The 20,956-nt window shown below is 37.7% G+C and overlaps 2 protein-coding genes across 3 annotated transcripts in view; both read right to left on the bottom strand.

The window, feature by feature from the left end:
* Positions 591 to 4,528, bottom strand: LOC109825828 (pentatricopeptide repeat-containing protein At4g21705, mitochondrial). Of its 2 annotated transcripts, none has more exons than XM_020392736.1 (2): positions 4,182 to 4,528; positions 591 to 2,091 (listed from the first exon to the last, which is right to left on the bottom strand). In XM_020392736.1, the coding sequence occupies exons 1-2, from the start codon at positions 4,488 to 4,490 to the stop codon at positions 832 to 834; spliced, it is 1,569 nt and encodes a 522-aa protein (XP_020248325.1). In that variant the 5' UTR covers positions 4,491 to 4,528; the 3' UTR covers positions 591 to 831. The 2 variants fall into 2 exon arrangements, with proteins under 2 accessions (XP_020248325.1, XP_020248326.1); XM_020392737.1 differs by having other exon boundaries at positions 592 to 2,091; positions 4,201 to 4,285.
* The window catches only part of LOC109826865, a gene marked incomplete at its 5' end in the record, with an annotated part of 17,348 nt that continues 1,496 nt past the window's right edge, over positions 5,105 to 20,956 (bottom strand). The window contains 7 exons of the mRNA XM_020393882.1: positions 5,105 to 5,320; positions 7,505 to 7,651; positions 8,819 to 8,939; positions 14,486 to 14,646; positions 17,886 to 18,104; positions 19,156 to 19,242; positions 19,364 to 19,408. Of these exons, the coding sequence (XP_020249471.1) occupies positions 5,105 to 5,320; positions 7,505 to 7,651; positions 8,819 to 8,939; positions 14,486 to 14,646; positions 17,886 to 18,104; positions 19,156 to 19,242; positions 19,364 to 19,408 (996 nt within the window). The remainder of the gene's footprint in view (positions 5,321 to 7,504; positions 7,652 to 8,818; positions 8,940 to 14,485; positions 14,647 to 17,885; positions 18,105 to 19,155; positions 19,243 to 19,363; positions 19,409 to 20,956) is intronic.

The raw sequence follows: 20,956 nt of genomic DNA, 5'->3' as shown, positions 1-20,956 counted from the left end.
CTTGACACATTTTTTCCTTAGAATAATAGGGTTAGTCTCTCAAAATTTGATATTTTGAAATTAGTTCTAAAAATCTTTAATTGTTTTGAAATTAGATCCTTAAATCTTCATATTCTGAAATTAGACCTCTGATTTTTACACTTAAAAGATTTAGGGGCTACTTTCAAAATACGAAGACCTAGGGTTTTCAAAGCAATTAAAGACTCGGGAGAGTAATTTTAAAACATCAAGGTTTGAGGACTCGTATCGAAAAGAAGCGGTGGATTTGAAAAAGAAAAAAAAAAAAAGATGAAGTGACATGTTATAAAAGTTCGGTGAACTTTGAAAGGATTGGTGTATAAGATGATGATGGTTGGCATAATAAAGTTAAAAAGGACAGCCTTAATGGTAGAAAATTACAACACTTACTCTCAGCTCTTCGTGTTGCGACACCCTTTTGACTTCAATGCACGAGCAGCGTCCTAATTTTGAGTCTATTTTCTTGTTCGAACAACGTTTTTGGCGTTGCATCAATCTCTAACAAACGAAACACGAGTCCAATTTTTGACGTGGTCTCAGACAACATAGAAAATATACATATCATTGCATTTAAAGAGCAAAGAGTCCCAAAAAAGAGTAAGTAACGTACTATATTACTCCTGCAAACATCCAACCATATATCATAATTTCGTAACTTCGTAGATATCACGAGATAAGCAAATAATAGTGCTAGCTAGAGCCAATTTCTTACATACACAAGTCCAGTTAGAAGGAAATGGAGCATTTTGGTCCTTCAAATAAAACCCCAATCATAGTAGAAATAAAACTTGTTAGGACCAGAGGTATGAATGACTAAGAAGAAGAAGATGCGGTTTCAGTCTTATTAGAGCTCAGAATCTCCTCTGTTTCCTCATTCTCCTCAATCCCATCTGCTTTCATCCTCTCCAAGATCTCATCAACTTGTCTCCCCGCTCTAATGCTAGCCTTGATCAATGCATGATACATATCTCTATCAATTGCAACCGCCTTTCTCAACAAACCAACAAAAACCTCTGCAGCTTCAACGCCACCTTCGTCACCAAGATAACACAATATTTTTTCAGTTACAACTGAGTTTGGCTTCCAACCCCCACTTCCACCATAAACATTAAGAGCATTCAACATAAACTCGTACGCTTTTCGAATATCGCCTCCCTCTGCATAACCTACTGCCAAAATACCCCAACTGCTCGATGGTGGTTTCTTGCCTTTTTTGACATAATTATCGAGCAAAGTCTCAGCCTTTTGGAGCAATCCCTTCTGTCGATACCCTGTAAGAAGAATTTTCGGTACTTGGAAATCGAAAGAATTTCCACTGGACTCCCATTCTGTAAGCAAAGTTTCCGCTTCTTCAATTTCACCAAGCTTCACCAGCGAACCGAGCATTGTAGTATAGTCTCTGTTGATAAATCTCCTAAGCCTCAACTTTTGAAGCTCCCATATTCTATACATCTCAATTTTGTTACCTAGCTGACCATAAAGAGATATTAGATGATTGTAACATAAACCACTGTTTTTATCGAGCTTCTCTTCTGCTTTCTTCAGTGCTGAAACAGCTTTTTCATTGAGTCCTGCTTTGATGTAGATATTTGCAACTACTGAATACGTGTTCCAATCGACAACAAGTTGAGGCTGATGCGTCATTTCTACTAAAACCTTTTCCATTCCATCGATATCTGATCTCGCGCCGTAAGAATTGATGCAGATTCTATAGCTGAAATTATCCGGAAGAATGTTGTTTTCCTTCATTTCAGCGAGAACTGAAGGGATTTTTTCATGTTCCCCGAGATTTGCGTAGAGGCACATGATGTCATTGTAAGGGAGAGCGGAGGAGACGAAACCCATTTCTTTCATTTTTTGGAAATGGGTCAGGGATTTATCAGTTTGACGTTCTCTCACATAGCAATTTAAAAGAGCACCACAGGTTTTCTCGGTCTTTTCATTCTGGGCCAAGTTGTTGAAGTAAGTTTCGGCAGAGGGGACACCGTGAACTTGACCGATTAAGTCCAATTGAACAGCATGGTCACTTGGACCGAAGGATACATTGGCTTTGTACTTCATCCATTCAGAGGCCTAGCCATGTAAGTGTTGTTAGGAAGTCTTGAAAGAATGATAAAATGTTCGGCATGGTATTTGAAAGCATATGAGAGATATGGGGAGCCAGAGTGACCCAAACAAAGTAGGGTCTTTAAATGGAAACATACTGTAACCTTGCAGTCGTCCGTTGTGTTTCCTATATCACTTCCGGGAAGCTAAACCCAATTTCAAAATCAAAGATCCTTAATTTTCGAACTCAAATTGAGATAGGCCCCTGTGGTTTATCTCACAAATCTATTAAGCCCTTAATCTATTATTTCAATCTCGTATGCCCTATAGTTTTGGTTCTGATTATGTTTAGCCTCACGATGGTTCTTCATAACTAAGGAAGGGTATTTCTATCTTATTGAAATTATTCTTATTAACAAACAGCCAATCAGAGAGATTCTAAGTAAATTACCTCAAATGAGGATTATTAGACTTGAGATTGCACGAGAGAAAATACCTCAAACGAGGGCTTAATAGATTTATAATGTAAACCACAGCCGCTTGTCTGAATTTGAGTTCTTAATTTTCAGCCAATTTCCAGTAACCAGGAAGCATGGTAGTTACAGAGAATGTGGTGATACAAAGGATATGGAAGAGGCTACGAGAGGTGCAATGAAGAAGAAAATGAAAATAAGTGCAAAAATTCAAGCTGAGTGTTACATCAAGGGGAGGATAATGTTTACATTTGCAAATATAGTGGATCTCAAAAATAATAAAATCAAGAAAATCAAATTTCCATACAGTTCCAATCCATTTGGCAAGGAAACTCATGTTCAGCACTGGGCTGGTACATTTTGTTAGTGATATTGTTTAAAGTGTTTAAGTGAAATGATGTCCAGCATTAGGCTGGTACATTTCGTCAGCGATATCGTTTAAAGTGTTTAAGTGAAATGTACAGGGTACCTTGGGGAATAATCGGAAGTTACGCACATCAGGCATGACTTCAATTGTTTGGCTAGGTTTAGGAAAGCCCAAAGAGAACTACTCTAGTAGTTCTGGACAAGTTTCAGTTAATCATAAGGTACCAAATGCCTAATACAGCAATTAACACTTGTTGTCGCCAAACTTTATTTAGTTATTTCAAAAACTAAACCATCAACTTTGGGGGATATTTTAACTCAACGTGGTAGAATTGGGAGCAAATTAGCAAAATAGATACATTTGCAAGATAAAGCTGCGAACATGGTTGATTTAGGGGATATATATACTTAAAAAGCCCTTTTTTCTTAGCTTTCACGATTGGTATGAAAAAAAATTATTAACATTCTAACTGCCAGAATAAGCCTAAATTTTCAAGTGCTCTAGCTGAAATTTCCCTCTTCCACGGTTCAAAAATTACCAATGTTAAAATTGGGAGTATTTAAACTCGATGTTGCGGAATCATATCATATTATATGGATTAGTAAGTTCGCCCGTTTCTACAGAGAATGCATAAGAACATATCAGATTAATATGAAGACACTAGTTTAAACCACCAAAAGGAAGCCTAAACATCACTCACTAATATCTCTAGAACCAAATGTGGGCAAAGAAACCCGGGGCAAAGCCATATGCATTCATTTTTCTAAATTACTATATCTAGATCTTGACTAAATGGGGAGCCATTACAGGGTTTATAGGGTATTCGAACTCTCTCCGTCTAACAACCAGCCTTGGGTGGTGAGTCACAAGGGCTTGGTTGTGTTGGTGGAGAAACCGGGCCCAATAGGCCCTAAACAGAAGTTAGGAATCAATTTTAACCCAAAAGTTATAGCTATCCGGAATTGACCTAAACTCCTATTTAAACAAATCACTCTTTCTTATCTTATCCGACGTGCGACTATACTCACGTCTTAATCACCTCTACCTCCAATGCCTCCGAAGGTCTTCGACTAAATGGGGAGTCATCACGGGGTTTACAAGGAATTTGAATACCCTCCCTCTAACAACTAGCTTCCAATGGTGAGCACGTACAACGTATAAAATTTATTTTTGAGGGCAATGGGGGGCGAAAAAAAAAGAAACCCATTTTCTAATAGGAGGGAAAAAATAAAAATACAAACACCTTGCGGGCAAGTTCAATCAAGCGCTGCACAAACCTCAAGAGCTTGCTTGTACCTGCGGCGCCTGCGTAGGTCTCGGACCAAGTCCTGGATCTCAACTTTGCGCACTCTGTTCCCGTTGTCGACCCATCGATCGAGCTCGGGCGTGATGCTGATGCTCGGATGGCCCAGGGGGAAGATGACGGACGAGAGGCCCGCGCGGGGGGCCCGCTGCGGCCGAGTGCAGTAGGAGTGTCCTGTTGGTGACGGAGGCTGGAGAATGGGGGCCTGGATTCGGGTTCGGACTCGGGTTTGGATCGATGACCGCAGGCGGTTTGCGAGCCGGAGGAGAGAGGAGGAGGCCATGGCTTGGATTTTGGTGGGGGCCTTGGGCCTAAGGAGGGTTTATAGAGTTGGGCGTGGTAAGTGGGTTCGGGTCGGATTGGGTCGTTGTTTGATCCAACTAAGGTCTGAACTGCTCCTTTAAAAAACAAATAAAAATAAAAAATTCCTCTCCTTTTATTATTTGTTTAATTACCCTTTAATACCCTAAATACCCTTCTTTTAACTTTAACTTTAGGGCTGGTTTGCTACGACAAGCAAGCTAAATTACGTTAACTTGTTTTTTTTTTTTAAAATGGACTAGTACTTCAAATTGCCGCGGGTTTAAGGTCAAATAATTGCAGAGGGAGAATGGGATTATGAGGGAATTTCTTTTCAGTTCAGGGGTATAAAAAGCCAAATATTACCACGTGGCAATCACGTGATGTGTTTTAAACATAATTTTAAATGAAGAATGCATCTTCGGTTAATTCTTAAGAAACGATGCATGTATCACAACGCTCAGAGTTAGCCTTCTGCTCCGATGTAACAACACCATACGTAGAAGCAACAGCGGAGCTAGCAATTTCATAATACCGAATGTTGTCATTAATTTCGAGAACTACATTAATTTTACCAAGCTTAATTTAATTTCTTCCTCAAGGGCAATTAGGGTTCCTCCCGGGACCCCCATAGTAAAACTCCGTAGGATTACCAAACCGCAGGTCATAACAGTTTGGGCTCTCGACTATCGTCTTCATGCCGCTCGCTCTCACAGGAGCTCCCTTTTCGTCCAGAGTAACGATGTTTCTAACGTACGCGGCTCTCTGATGCCCTTCGCTCGAAAAATGCCCGCTTCCCATTTGCGTCGTCGACTACCCTTGCGCAGCGGGCCGGCTTGGGGTTGAATACTTCCGCCCCTTCACCCCCGCCCCCCCCCCCCTCTACTGAATTTGCCCGCCTGTTTAGTTCTTTTGAGAGCGTGTGTTGGCCAGTACCAGGGCCGGCCCCGAACTTTGGGTTGCCCTAGCCCAATCCAATTTTGGTTGTCCTTTATATTAAAATTTGTTACGAACAATAACGATAAAAATGAATAAATATAATACAATTTAGTATTCTATATTGGGCTCAAACTGAAAATATTCTCATGCAAAATTAATATTCATATAAGAAGAAACTATATTTGTGCTGCAATTTAATTCAAAGAAAAATATTCTCAACGAATGATAAATATATCATTGTTCATAACCCCCTTCACTCATATGAAAACAGTACGAAAGACAAAAAGGTTGGCTCCTATTTATAAATTATAATCTTATCCTTCATATAAATATATGTGCTCATCTCATCAATAACAAGTAACAACTGTATGTCTTTCTAAAGTTGGCTCCTATTTAGTGCTGCATTTATCAGCCTATATCTGTAAGATTTTGACTGTTATGATTTTTCTTAAGGGCCTGTTTGGATTTGTAGGGGGTGAAGGAAAGTTAAGGGAAACTGAGAGAAGGGAAGGGAAGGGAAGAGAGTTCTCTTCCCCTTGGTTACACCCCAATTTGGGGGGTAACAAATTTTATACTATTAGGGGGTGAACTAAGGGTAACTAGGGTGAATTAACTTCACCTCCTAAGTGTTCCCAAACAAGGTGAATGGAAGTGAATGGTTCCCCTAACTTCCCTTCACCCTCATTCTCCTCAATCCAAACAAGCCCTAAGAGAAATGTATTGTAAAATGCATGAGGGGTGTAGCTGTGGAGAAAGATTTACAATTGGCTCCTTCATAACCCCCTTCATAGCTTTGTCAATTTCTTAATTTCATTGCAAAACATTAAAAACCCAAATTTCTGTCAAAAAAAAACCCTAAAATTATTTAGTTAAAAAATTTTACCTGATGGGGTCAAGCCTGAAGGACGGGTCTGACGGGAGTAAAGTAAGGTCGTCGGAGGCTTGCCGGCTCGGGAAGGAGGAGAGGAGCCGCCGGCTCAGGAAGGAGGACCGGAGGAGAGGGGTGTTTTCTCTCTTTCTTCTTATTATTTTTTTTGTGAGGGAATAGAGATGGGAAATTGGGAATGAGTGCTGACGGAAATATGGGTATGGTCATTAGAGTTCTTTTACAAATACAACCCCTAACATTTTTTGTATAAAAGCCCTCTTACAAAGTCTACTTAAAAAATCAAAGACAGTTTGAGGGGTGTACGAGCAGTCGGGATGGGTTGCCCCCCAGCCCTGGGTTGCCCCAGCCCCGGGGCTTGGTGGGCTTACCCCAGGGCCGGCCTTGCCAGTATCCTAGCGCGTGGCCCATTACCGTCAGCCACCAGTTGCCTTCGTTTTGGTTGTCCTTGAATGCGTAGATAGATCGAGATTATATATATTAATTAGAGCGATGGTGATCATATGCTTGCATGAAAGGTAAATTACGACAAACATGCTGTATATGATGTGTAATTTTGGGGGTTACATAAACACAAAGATTTGCACGTAGCATATGATCGGGGTGCTTTTGGAATCGAGTGAAGACAGCAACGGGGTCCCATGATCCGGGGTGCTTTTCGTTTAGATGGCCTTTTGTTTAGTCCATGCCACCTTACTTCTCGTTTTTCTCATTCTGTCTTATATATTTTGCTTGTTTTGGTCGTTTATGTTTTTAGAAAATAGTTTTCTTCCCATGATTTAGCTTTTTCTCCATCTCGGAGCTGGTGCCTAAATCATAGGCAGATAACTACTTTTGTAAGTATTTTCAATACAGTTTTCAATAGATTCATGATAGGGCTTCCTGCCCTATTTTCCTTCAAAAAAAAAAAAAAGATTTGCACGTAGCTCCATATTTTCTAATGCGCCTAAAGTACTAAGGTTTGTGTACCTCTAAATCCAAGGAGTAAAATTCCAAGTGCATAGCTACATGTTAGAGAGCGTATAGCAACTATGTACTAAGGTTTGTGTACCTTTAATTTCTTGACTTTGTAAAATCATAGTTTCTTTAAAAACATGCATGATATCAATGAAGAGGGTTTCTTTTATTTATGCTTTATAAGAAATAAGAAGTTATTTCGTAAGATTTAGTACCTTTAAGATTTGGAATGTAACGAGGAATTGTTTACCACCATATGTAGATACTGGTGCAAATTTTGCATCGAGAGCCATTGCGTTGCTGGTCTGAATGAACCCTTGGCATAGCAGATTGTAACATCCAATAGTCTGATAAGCATCTGCCTGTTTTAATGACTTACATATTATTAGTTAATATTAGCAATTTAAGTTAATAATTAAGTGAAGAAATCGGATTAAAACAATTCATTTTTCGGGTAGGTTTCACAAAACCTTCCCAAAAATCCGAGTTTCTGCATAAAATCCCCCCGAACTTTATAAACCGGAGAAGACCTTCATGAACTTTCAAAATTATTTCTAGATTCCTTTGGTTGTTGTTTCTTGTTCAAGGAAGTTCTCTGCTTATAAAATTCTTGGGGGATCTCAAGAAGTTTACCGTTATTTTTGTTGGATATTTTTTTTTGTTTTGTTGTGACAGCCGCCCTCGTGTTTAAGCAGCCCTCAAATCTTTAGCTTTTTCTTCCTCACTTCTTTGACAAAGAAGCCACAAACTTTAAAAATGGAAAAAAGTGGTGGGTTTCACTAAAGAATTTTTAGGACGTGGGCCCTACATGAAAAGTAACTAATATTATTTATTAGTGCATAGTATTTTTTCAAACGCTATAAATAGACCTCAAATCCTTAAGGAAAATTTATTCCAAAAACAACAATCAATATATATACAGATATAGATTGTAACATAGCTGGTGCTTATAGGAATTTTACCTAATAGATCGAGGAGATTTTTTGCCTGATAGATCGAGGAGATATTTGCCTTATAGATCGAGGAGATCTTAACAGTACTGGGTCGGTGCACACCAGAGTACTGGACTGCTGTTCCTGGAAGCAATTTGGCCTTGGGAACCTTGCACCGGAGTAGGCCAAATAATACTTTAAGCATAGCGTTTTACAAACGCACAGCAGCTGAGTTGAAAAATTTAAATTACTGCCCTTCAGTTTTCTGTTCAGATTTTTGCTGTTATATATCTGTATTATTCCAGATTTAATCACAGGCGTTAACAATCTTAAAACATTATTTGATCTACCATGGATCCTGCAAGGACTCTTGGAGTGGACCGTTTCAAGTTAGAAAATTTTGACGGATCCAACTTCAACGCATGGCGTCGAAAAGTTATCTTCGGGATGCAACTCCTGAAAATCTACTATGTGGTTTCTGAGGAACAACCCGACTCTGAAGACGACTCTGAAGCTGAAGCCTCTTGGGCTAGAGATGATCACTTCTGCAGGAGTTATCTTCTTAACTGCCTGGCCGATCATCTAGCAGATGCTTACACCAACAAGCCTTCTGCAAAGGAAATCTGGAATGCTATGGAGGACCAGTACAAGGATGAGGAGAAGCTGTCCAAATCTCACATCATTGACAAATTTCTGGACTTGAAGTTCGAAGATGATACTGAGATTTTGCCTCAAGTCAAAGAGCTTGAAAAGCTTGTTATGAAGCTAAAGGATGAAAAAATCAGTCTTTGTCAAACCTTCATTTCTGGTACAATTGTCAACAAGCTTCCTCCATCTTGGATGTTATTCCCCACTGACATTCGAAGAAGAAAAAGACAGGCGACTCTGTCTGATTTTAAGAGGTTCATTCGGATCGAGGACGAGACTCGGACTCGCACGAAGACTGAGCTCATTGCTAAGCAGAAGGCGTCTGCTAACATAGTGGCTGCTAACTCTGAAAAGAGTAATAATTCATCATTCAAGAAGAAGAAGTCTTTTAACAGAAAGAAGAACCAGAATCCAAAGAACCTGAACGTTCAGAAAAAAGAGTTCAAGAGGAGCGGAAAATGCTTCAACTGTGGGAAGTAAGGACATTTTGCCAAAGACTGCAAAGCACCAAAGAAGGAAACAACACACAATGTCAATCAAGTTGATGATTGTGTGGCTATGCTCTTCCAGGTAACAACTCCAAGCAACATCTCTAGTTGGTGGATAGATACGGGTGCTACTTGTCATGTATGCTCCAATAGAGATATGTTCTCTTCTTATGTTACTACCAAAGAAAACGTATCAATGGCTGATCGTTCTGTGGTTCCTGTTCTCGGAACTGGGACTGTGGTGCTGACTCTTTCTTCGGGAAAGACTCTCACATTGAAGATGTGAAACATGTTCCCTCAATTGCTAAAAACTTAGTCTCTGGAAACATGCTGTGTGATGCAGGCATGCGGCTGGATTTCTAAGGAGGAAAAGCTGTATTATCCTTCAAGAAAATATATTTTGGCAATGCATATCGTACTGATGGCATGTATAAAATTAGTACGAGTGCACCCAACCCCGTTGTAAATGAAGTATCCTCTTCTGCTTACTCCTCTGTGTTATGGCACAATAGGCTGGGACATGTAAATTATAGAAAATTATCCAGCATGGAGAAGTTAGGATTACTTTCAAAATGTGGGGGTAACAAACCTGAGAAGTGTGAAGTTTGTGCGCAAGCAAAGATGACGAGGAAGCCATTTTCAAGTGTCACGAGGAGCACCAACCTGTTGGATCTGATTCATTCAGATACTTATGACTTCAAGAGCTTCGTCACTCGTGGCAGCAAGAAGTACTTCATCACCTTCATTGACGATAATTCTCGCTTTTGTCACGTTTACCTGTTGAAATCTAAAGATGAAGCCTTCAGCAAGTTTGTCGAATTTCGGACTCGAGTGGAGAAGCAGCTTGGACTTCAAGTGAAAAGACTCAGGAGCGACAGAGAAGGAGAGTACCGATCTAAGGAATCGAAAGCATACTTCAAGGAGCATGGAATCATTGCTGAAACTACTGCTCCGTATTCTCCGCAATCTAATGGGATTGCAGAAAGAAAGAATCGCACATTGACCGAGATGGTGAATTCGATGCTGATCACATCTGGTCTACCTACCTGCTATTGGGGAGAGGCTTTGCTAATGGAAAATTGGAGTCTAAACAGAGTACCCTATTACAAAACTGATAGTACTCCTCATCAGTTATGGTTGGGATATCCAGATTCTTTGGATGGTCTCAAAGTGTGGGGGTATCTCGCATATGTTCGAATTCCAGATATCAGAAGGCCTAAGCTCGGACCAAAGGCAAACAGATGTGTGTTTCTTGGCTTTGCAGGAGATAGCAATGTGTGTAGGTTCCTGGACCTTGGAACCAACTCCATCATTGAAGCTCGAGATGCAGAATTATTTGAGGATAAGTTTATCAATCATAAAGGTTGATTGCTCAAAGATGTAGCAGAGAATGCTAGTACATCAGATGCACAAGAGGATCCAGTCAATGATGAAGGAGTTATCGAACCATCTTCCAAGCGCGTCAGAAGATAGAAAGATTTTGGAGATGACTTCATCACCTATAATGTGGAAGGAGATCCATAGACTTTTCAAGAAGCAATGCAGTCAACAGACGTTCTTCTGTGGAAAGAAACTATAGATGATGAGATGGATTCATTGATCCAAAATCACACTTGGGAGCTGGTGGATGTACCTGAAGGTGCAAGGCCTATTAGTTGCAAGTGGATCTTCAAGAAGAAGCTCCGTCCTAATGGTACTATTGAAAAGTATAAAGCAAGACTGGTGGCGAAAGGATTCTCTCAGAAAGAAGGTATAGACTTCTTTGATATTTATGCACCAGTTTGTAGGATCACTACCATCAAAGTGCTTATCGCATGGGCGGCGATTAAAAGGTTCGTCATACATCAGATGGATGTGAAGACTGCCTTTCTCAATGGAGATCTCACAGAAGAGATTTACATGGAAAAACCAGAAGGACTTGATTCTCTAGTTGATAAGGTTTGTAAACTTATTAAGTCATTATATGGACTTAAGCAGGCACCAAAACTCTGGCATGAGAAGTTCGATGGGGTTATTCGCAACAATGGATATCAAGTCAGTGAATCTGACAAGTGCCTATACATCAAGGTCGCTAAGGAAAGGTGGTAGTTATTTGCCTTTATGTGGATGATATGCTCATCATCGGGAGTGATTTGGAGATAGTAACATTTACCAAGAAATTTCTCTCGGCACAGTTCAGCATGAAAGGACCTTGGCACTGCGGACGTGATTCTCGGAATTAAAATCATATACTCTGAAGAGGGTATTGGATTGTCCCAATCTCATTATATCGAGAACATACTAAGGAATTATGGCTACTACGACCTGCCAGAACTGTCAGTGCCGTATGATTACAACAAGAAGCTTCGACCAAACACTGGAAAACCAGTAGATCAGCTAAGGTACTCAAAGATAATTGGGAGTCTTATGTATGCGATGAGCTGCACAAGGCCAGATATAGCATTCGCTGTAGGAATTCTTAGTAGGTTCACAAGTGATCCTGGAAAGCTTCATTGGGATGCTGTCCAGAGATTGATGAGATAATTGAAAGAAACTACAGGTCTGGGTCTATTCTACACTGGATATCTAGGTGTAATCGAAGGCTATTCAGATGGGAGCTGATGCTCAGAACCAGATGAGTGCAGATCTACTGGAGGTTTTGTCTTCACCATTGGTGGAGCTGCCGTCTCGTGGAAGTCTAAGAAGCAGACCATGATTGCACAGTCATCGATGGAATCTGAATTCTTCGCACTCTGTGTTGCAGGAGATGAAGCTGAGTGGCTCAGTTGTATTCTCCGAGACCTTCCATTGACGGAATTACAAGGTGCAATTACTATCTATTGTGATAATCAGGCGGCGAGTGCTGTGGCAGCAAACTCGATGTTCAATGGAAAGAAGCGGACCATTCGTCTGAAGCATGGCTGTTTGAGAGAGCTCATTTATCAAGGAGTTATCTCTGTGATTGACGTCCGATATTCAGAGAATGTGGTTGATCCTTTGACTAAGGGTCTAAAAAAGGACATAGTCGAAAAGACGTCTGCTGGAATGGGTCTTAAATTTTTGTAAGTCTTACAAATACTTACCATGTTTATTAAATTATTAGTTCAAAGCTTATGCTACTAATAATAAGATAATTGGTTCAAAAGTCAAGTAAGATTTGTAAAGTTTGGTGAGTCTTACAAATACTTACCATTTACATCTAGTTATTAGTTCAAAGCTTATACTACTAATGACAATACAAATGGTTCAAAAGTCAAGTAAGATTTATACGTGAAAGAGTTTAAGTTTTCTTGGATTAGTCAGTGTCTAAGGCAAGGTTTGGGGGTTGCGTAACGCGCTCCGTAAGGAACGAGGTACTTAATTGATCTTTGATCAACCTCTAATACTATCCTTACCTGGCTAAACTACCCGAGTAAAACTTTGATCTTTTCACCTAGAATCTTATCATGTAAAGGGGATGACTGTTAAGCCTTAATGGGTCCAAAGTATTTCGGAGGCGGGGTGTTAGATAGGAAACACACCTAAAGGACTCACCCGGAATCCTATAATGAGAGATGATGGCTTTTAAGCCTTAATGAGTTCAAAGCATTTCGGATGCGGGATGTTTGATAGGAAACATGCCTAAAGAACTCACCTATGCATGAGTGGAGATTTGGCCGTCTCCTATGGTGTCTTGTGAAAAGATACTTAGAGCTCTAGCAGAAACTAGGACATGCACAGGGCCATAAATGTGCAAAGGCAAAAGCAAGACAAAGGCAAAGGCAAGACAAAGGCAAAGGCAAGTGTGGTTCAAAGTGAAAACTACCACAGATGAGTTTGATCTTGTGTGATCGTTGGATTTTTAGACATGTGCTGGTTCAAGTCTCTGCGACACCGTGCACCTATCTTTTATTCAGTTGGTCTAAGGGGATTCAAGTCCTTGCGACATCGTCCTTATGCACACGATTGAAACGACGACACTGTTACACGATACTTTAAAAAAAATGTGGGGGATTGTTGGATATTTTGTTTTGTTTTGTTGTGACAGCCGCCCTCGTGTTTAAGCAGCCCTCAAATCTTTAGCTTTTTCTTCCTCACTTCTTTGACAAAAAAGTCACAAACTTTGAAAATGGGAAAAAGTGGTGGGTCTCACTGAAGAATTTTTAGGACGTGGGCCCCACATAAATAGTAACTAATATTATTTTATTAGTGCATAGTATTTTTCCAAACGCTATAAATAGACCTCAAATCCTTAAGGAAAATTCATTCCAAAAACAACAATCAATATATATATAGATATAGATTGTAAAATAGCTGGTGCTTATAGGAATTTTACCTAATAGATCAAGGAGATTTTTTGCCTGATAGATCGAGGAGATCTTTGCCTTATAGATCGAGGAGATCTTGACAGTACTGAGTCGGTGCACACCAGAGTACTGGACTGCTGTTCCTGGAAGCAATTTGGCCTTGGGATCCTTGCACCGGAGTAGGCCAAATAATGATTTAAGCACAGCGTTTTACAAACGCACAGCAGCTGAGTTGAAAATTTTAAATTACTGCCCTTCAGTTTTCTGTTCAGATTTTTGCTGTTATATATCTGTATTATTCCAGATTTAATCACAGGCGTCAACAATTTTTTCATTTAATGTGTTAATTCTCTTGAATACAACCGTAATTAAAATATAAATTAATGTGAAAAGGTTTTATAACTGACCGTCCAATATGTGAAAAGCCTAGTATCATTGTCTCCATATAGTTTGGATTGACCTGAAATAATATCACAACACAATTTTAGTTATGAGTTAGAAAAACCAAGTAAAACGTTAGATATAAATCTGGAATCAATTTATTGAAGATTTACATACGAGTTCTTTTTATCTAAACAAATTATGAAAATAAGTATATTTATTCTTACAATTTGCAATTATTGTATTAGGTTGAAAATCACTTTAACTCTGATCTAATAATTAAAAAATGTATTTCAACATGACTATATGTAGCTCTTAATCATATTTCTATTGAATATATAAATAGTAACAATCACTTCCATACTTTGTGTTCTCGTTCATTTCATAAATAATTTATTCTTTTACTTTTTATAAAATTTAGGCTGCCGGTTTTCTAAAGAGCAAAAGAAAAAAAAAAAGGAAAAAAAAGAGGACTACACTACCATATTAGTCCTGCTTCAACGGTATTATGAAGATCATCATTCGATACGATCCACATCTGAGCAAGGCTAAATTCAGAAGGTTCTACTCTAGGCTTCCATAAGTTTATGTCACACCGAGATCCATAGTGTGGACCATTATTTATTATAAATGCTAAAGCATGCTGCAAGAAAAATCAAATTCAAAGTTCAAAACAAGACCGTTAGAAAAATATGTTAAAAAGAATAAATATGTTTTCAAAAATTATTGCAGATCCACATCTGAGCAAGGCTAAATTCAGAAGGTTCTACTCTAGGCTTCCATAAGTTTATGTCACACCGAGATCCATAGTGTGGACCATTATTTATTATAAATGCTAAAGCATGCTGCAAGAAAAATCAAATTCAAAGTTCAAAACAAGACCGTTAGAAAAATATGTTAAAAAGAATAAATATGTTTGAAAAACTTATTGGAGCTTGCAAACTATGAGAATTTAATATGATGAGAAGAATGAGGGATACATTGACACTATGAGCCATCAATCCACATTTATAGCCTCCAATGCCTTATACCTAGTTGTTGGAATCATGATTTTTTCGGTTTTAAATTTTGGTAAACGGGTAAGGTTACCCTAACTTCTTACTTAATAATATTTTGTCCACTAGTGAGTCGTAAGTTTGCATATGGTGTTGTCATTCATTTGTCCCAAAAAATTCTCATTCCAAACCAAACAAAAGAATAGGATTGGAGGGTTTCTACAAAGTTGGATCCTATATTTTCATATTATGAAACAAATATAGAAAGATAAAAAATAGATCCCACAGCATTCTATGACAAAAAAAAACATCCTTAAATTCTTTATAAATTAGGAAGGAATCCATAAAAAACATCTTTTTCCTAATTCTATTCTTGCACACTATTAAACTAAGCGCCCCCTCCTTCAAAAAGTTGTTGCAAGTCTAGCTCTAACAAAGACTTTCACACTGCTCATAAATTGTTTCGGACTCGGCCCAATAACCTAAGCCCTTCTCCGAAGCCTATAACTGTGCTAGTAGTCTAGGCCCGGGGCCCTCAAGAAAGTGGGTGCATTTATGGATGACCGAATCCTCAACCCGGTATTTATATTCATGTGAAAGGAAACATCATTTACAGGGTTCGGAAAAAAAGAAAAAAAGAAAAGAAATATTTAGATCCTAAATATCAACTGACATCGTCAACACTGCGAAACGAAAAATTTATTAGGGATTTTTGCAGCTCCAATAGTTATTGGGGCTTTAGTGTGATTTTCGAAGTTATTGAGTTTTTATTGCAAAATGTTGTGTTCTTAGGGGTGTAGTGTAATTTACCTAGAAGATATAAATAGCTAAACAACAAAGCCATATTTAGACAGTAAGATATTGTAGTTTCTATTAGAATAATTCAATAATAATATTGATATTTGGATAAAGGGTATTTCACAAAATCATCTTTATCCGCCCATCCGCCCATGTGAAACTTACAATTAGGCTGTTAGGAGGTATTTTGAAAAATATTAAAAGTTAAAGGGGTTTTTGTGAACCCCAAAACTTATTTTAATTTTTTGATAACCTAACCAGAAATTTAATCTACGATTAATAAAGTCATATTAAAACCTTCCACTCGTTCAGATTATCAGTGGTGAGTTAGAACCTCAAAACTATTATAAAAGTGTGTTGCCATGTTAAAACATTTCTTTTAAAAATACCCTCCAAACCACATACATGCATCCATAAAACAAATACTTGCATACATATAAACACATACATATACATTCATACATTCTTAACAACGACATAACTCTCCTATTAATTGTCCACTAATATTAACTTCTATTTTTTTGTAACCCCTCCACTAATCCAATATTAATGTTATCATAATTTTTTTTAAGATTGTAAGTTGTATTTGACATAATAGCTGAGAATTGAATGCACACACATCTAACAAACTAATAATATATGTTTCAATGTGCAAAAAAAAGTGTCAACTTAAAATGCTTACATGCATACATTCTTAATAATGACATAACTCTCCTATTAATTGTCCACTAATATTACACTTAAATCCACTTAAAACGTACATATGACAAACTAATAATATATGTTTCAATTTACAAACAAAATGTCAACTTAAAATACCATTAGTGCATGCATTCATGCATACTTGAAATGAGAGTTACATTTTCAATTGTAGTTTTTATTTAAGTGGCAATTACATTTGACTGTTACGGAATCCAAAGAGCCTGTTTTTTTTATTTATCATAATAGTCCTTACTTGCAACCTATATAAATTCACTCATTTGATGATTTAGATTTACACTCACCTCTTACAACCCTAACAGCATCCTATACTCACCCCCATGGCTTTACTATGATATTATTTGGATGATACAAGCTCGCCAGTGAAAATATTATCCCTTCAGAAGAGATAACGACAAAGGGTTGTGAAGACGATTGAAGTTGTGCTGAGAAAGTATTGAGCTTTACTCGGATTATACTTTATACTGATGTGATTGTTAGACTGACGGCAATATGCGGATTGAGGATACGATTGATACAAGGAAATGTGGAGAATTCGGATTGAGGCTATTATTATTATTATTATTTTTTTTTTGGGGGGGGGGGGTAATGAACTTTTTTTTCTATTTTTATAATTATTACTATGTACTTAATTATGATTTGAGAGAAATATTGTATTATCCATGAACTTAGTAGATATTTTTTTGTAGCATGTTACTAATTATATGATAATAGAAGAGAGAGAAGGTGAAAGTGAGAATTTTATTTTGTTATAATGGATTAGCAAAAATAAAGATAATTAATATAAACTGGAATAGCATGACACATTTAACATAAAAGTAAAGAACAAACTTAGAATTTTTGTCTTTTGGGTAATTTTTTTATAATAAGCATATTATAACCTCCCTAATGTTAAAACTATATTCTAAATTTGCACATAAAACTACCAGTAGTTATTAAATATCATTCATTATCTTAAATTATAAAGTAAATAGAACTATGTCTTTTTTTTTGAGCAGTAGAACTATGTCTTTTAAGATTAAATTTTTTTTATCTTTTGGGTATTTCATGATTTGCCAATGTTCACAAAATAACCCTGAATTTTTTAACAAACAACTATGGATCTTTATAATTTTCACAAAGACCATTGAAATTTTATATATTTATAGAAAAATATTGAAACTTATAATTTTTTACAGATAAACCCCTATATAGTTCAAAACTTAAATCTTAAGAAGATTGAAAGAAGTATATGATCTAAATTGTAAGAAATATGTCAAGTATTAGAACATAAAACAAATATGTCCACGTGTAACACACGTGCATTATACTAGTATATATAAACACACACACGAATCGAAGACTGAGTCTGCATTTTACTTAAACATACCACATGGCTAGTTTTAGCGGACGCAAGGCTGATATTTGTTTTTGGTGGATACTTTTTTCCGAAAATTTCAAGTGAAGAGGCTCTGAGGATATGGCTCTTTTGAATTCTTCGGATAGGAATTGTCCCTTTTGGACATTTTCCATTGATGTGCCAATCTTGAGGAATTTTAGTCAAGGATTCTTCACTATGAATATCACTTGGATTGAAGCTAGGTTTCAGCTGCATATATCGAAAGAAAGTCGTTAGTAATTTTTTTTATTTCCAAGAAAATTCATGAATGGATGGGCTTATTATATAGAAAGTAATGCTTTTACATAAATAAGAAAAAAAATATATTAATGAACAGGGTATATGTTATGCTTCGAGGAACCAAAACAAACGCCGAGAGAGAAGACCAAACACAATCACAATAATAGCACGAATACAAACAAGCGAATTTTACGTGGTTCGACAAGTTGTCTACATCCGCCGGACAAGAAGGGATGAGTTTTCACTAATAGAGAATAAGAGTACAAATTGAGATTACAAAATCACTCAAACTCACCAATTAATCTTAGCAACAAAGCTCTTAATCTCTCAAATAAAACCCTAAGCAATAGCTCAGAAAAACTCTCTTTTCTGTGCTCCAAATATCCCCAATTCACTCACCAAAGAAACCCTAAATAGTGTTTGTATTTATATCAAATACAAAACCAAATCAGAACAGGAAACCCAAAACTGGGCCTGACCCGATAGGCAGTCGACCGCGACAAACGACAGAACCCAGAAAATCAATAAAGAGTTTGGCGGTCGACCGCGGCGGTCGATCGCACCAAGTCCAGAGGCCTCGGGTATGATTACAGGGTTTGGTGATCGACCGCACCAAATCCAGAATCATACCCAGAGTCTGTGCACGTATTCGGTCGAGCGGCCTACCCTCGCGGTCGACCGAACATCACCAAAAATGTTTCCCTGTTTTCAAAACCTGTTCTTCTCCAAGTTTTTCGCCAATTTTACAATATATCCCTTGTTTTATTCTAAAAAAAACATAAAAAAGGAAAAAAATCATAAAAAGGGAAAAGAGAAAATCTAGTAAGGGAAAAGAGAAAAACTAAATATATTATTTAATTTGATCAAGATGATTAAGATTTAGCAATACTTTGCTAAACATCTTTAGGTAGAATTCATTTAAAGGTTTCTTAAAAGAAATTAAAAGGTATACACACACACTTTCTCACTAACTGCTTTTAAGTAAAATTTTATTTAATATAACATCTGAAGGAAAACTTACTTGAACCTTGTGATTCTTAAGCAATGGATGATCCAATGATGGTTGCTTGTAGATGTCCACACAATCAATTAAATCTCCAGATGGACTCTGATAATTTGTAGTGAGATTAAAAAAATGTAATAGTATAAGATGGCAAATTAAAGAATATATAGAAAATTCAATATGCATATTTTACATCACATAAGAATCAGTAAATATTGAGCATCACCTTAATAGTTTTAACGGCAGGTTTGTTCATCTTCTTCAAATATCTCTTTATTTAAAAAGTATGCAAAAATCAATATCAGCAGGGTACTGTTGGATTTAATCTAATAAATCTATTTGTGGGCACATATGATTAATCAATGTGTATTGCTATCTTTCAGGATAACCCACTAAAGTGATCAATTAAGTTGAGTTAATTTGGTATTTAAATAAGTCATGGGGTTATATGTGCAGATACCAGGTTGTAATTGTGATTTATTGAGGGGCTAAATTATAAAAGTACAACATCTATAAATAAGGGGTTATGGTCCCTAACCTAGGGTTACATTCTCTAATTCTCTACACCCCCATCTAGCTAGAGAAATTCGGATTTAGAGAAACCCTAAGGTTAGAAGATCCAAAACCCATCTCAAGGTTCATCCATGGATTCAGGTATAAGCTTCCGCTCTTTTAATTATTGTTAATCTCTTTGAATTAATCATGACTATATGGTTTTAGATCTCAAGTTTTTATGATGTAGATCTAACAAGTGGTATCAGAGCCACCTTGATTAATTCTTAGGGATTTAAGTTTTATTGGGTTTTTTGATCTTAAATCTCTGGTTAAAGATTCAGTTTTGTTCTCGGATGAACAGTAATGTCCGGATGAACAGTAACGAAAATCTTTTGGATGAACAGTAAAGTTTTTTCGGATGAACAGTAAAGTTTTTTCGGATGAACAGTATTTTTTTGGAATTTTTTGGATTTTTCTTTGATTTTTTTTCTTTAATTTTTCCAATTCTGGATCTATTTTGAAAATAAAAATCAAAGTTTTTTGGGTTTGTCGGCGGCGGTTTCAATTTGAAACCCTTACCTCAAATTTTGGCGAAGCGGTAAGCTTCAAACGAACCTCGCGTTCGTTCAATTTTAACCGAGCTTCGCGCTCAACGAACCTCGCGTTCGTTCTAAGGTGAACCTCGCGTTCAACTCAGGTGAGCGTCAAGCTCAATTTTAACGAACCTCGCGTTCGTTCTAAGGTGAACATCGCGTTCAACTCAGGTGAGCGTCAAGCTCAATTTTAACGAACCTCGCGTTCGTTCTAAGGTGAACCTCGCGTTCAACTCAGGTGAGCGTCAAGCTCAATTTTAACGAACCTCGTGTTCGTTCTAAGGTGAACCTCGCGTTCAACTCAGGTGAGCGTCAAGCTCAATTTTAACGAACCTCGCGTTCGTTCTAAGGTGAACCTCGCGTTCAACTCAGGTGAGCGTCAAGCTCAATTTTTAACGAACCTCGCGTTCGTTCTCAAGTCGAACCTCGCGTTCGTGCTTCAGACAAACCTCGCGTTCGTGCTTCAGACGAACCTCGCGTTCGTGCTTCAGTCGAACCTCGCGTTCGTGCTTCAGTCGAACCTCGCGTTCATCCTTTTTTAACGAACCTCGCGTTCGTTCACGAACCTCGCGTTCACCTTTTTTTTAACGGACCTCGTGTTCGTTCTCAGACGAACCTCGCGTTCGTGCTTAAGTGAGTCTCGTACTCAATACAGTCGAACTTCGCGTTCGAAGTTATGGGAACTTCGTGTTTATTATGGTTAAGCCTCGGCTTTTCATGGGTCCACTTTG

This window comes from Asparagus officinalis, chromosome 10 (assembly GCF_001876935.1).
Source record: "Asparagus officinalis chromosome 10, Aspof.V1, whole genome shotgun sequence".
In the NCBI taxonomy this organism is placed as follows: domain Eukaryota; kingdom Viridiplantae; phylum Streptophyta; class Magnoliopsida; order Asparagales; family Asparagaceae; genus Asparagus; species Asparagus officinalis.
The sequence above is the reverse complement of the archived record's forward strand: the minus strand, read 5'-3'. Positions and strand labels throughout refer to the sequence as shown.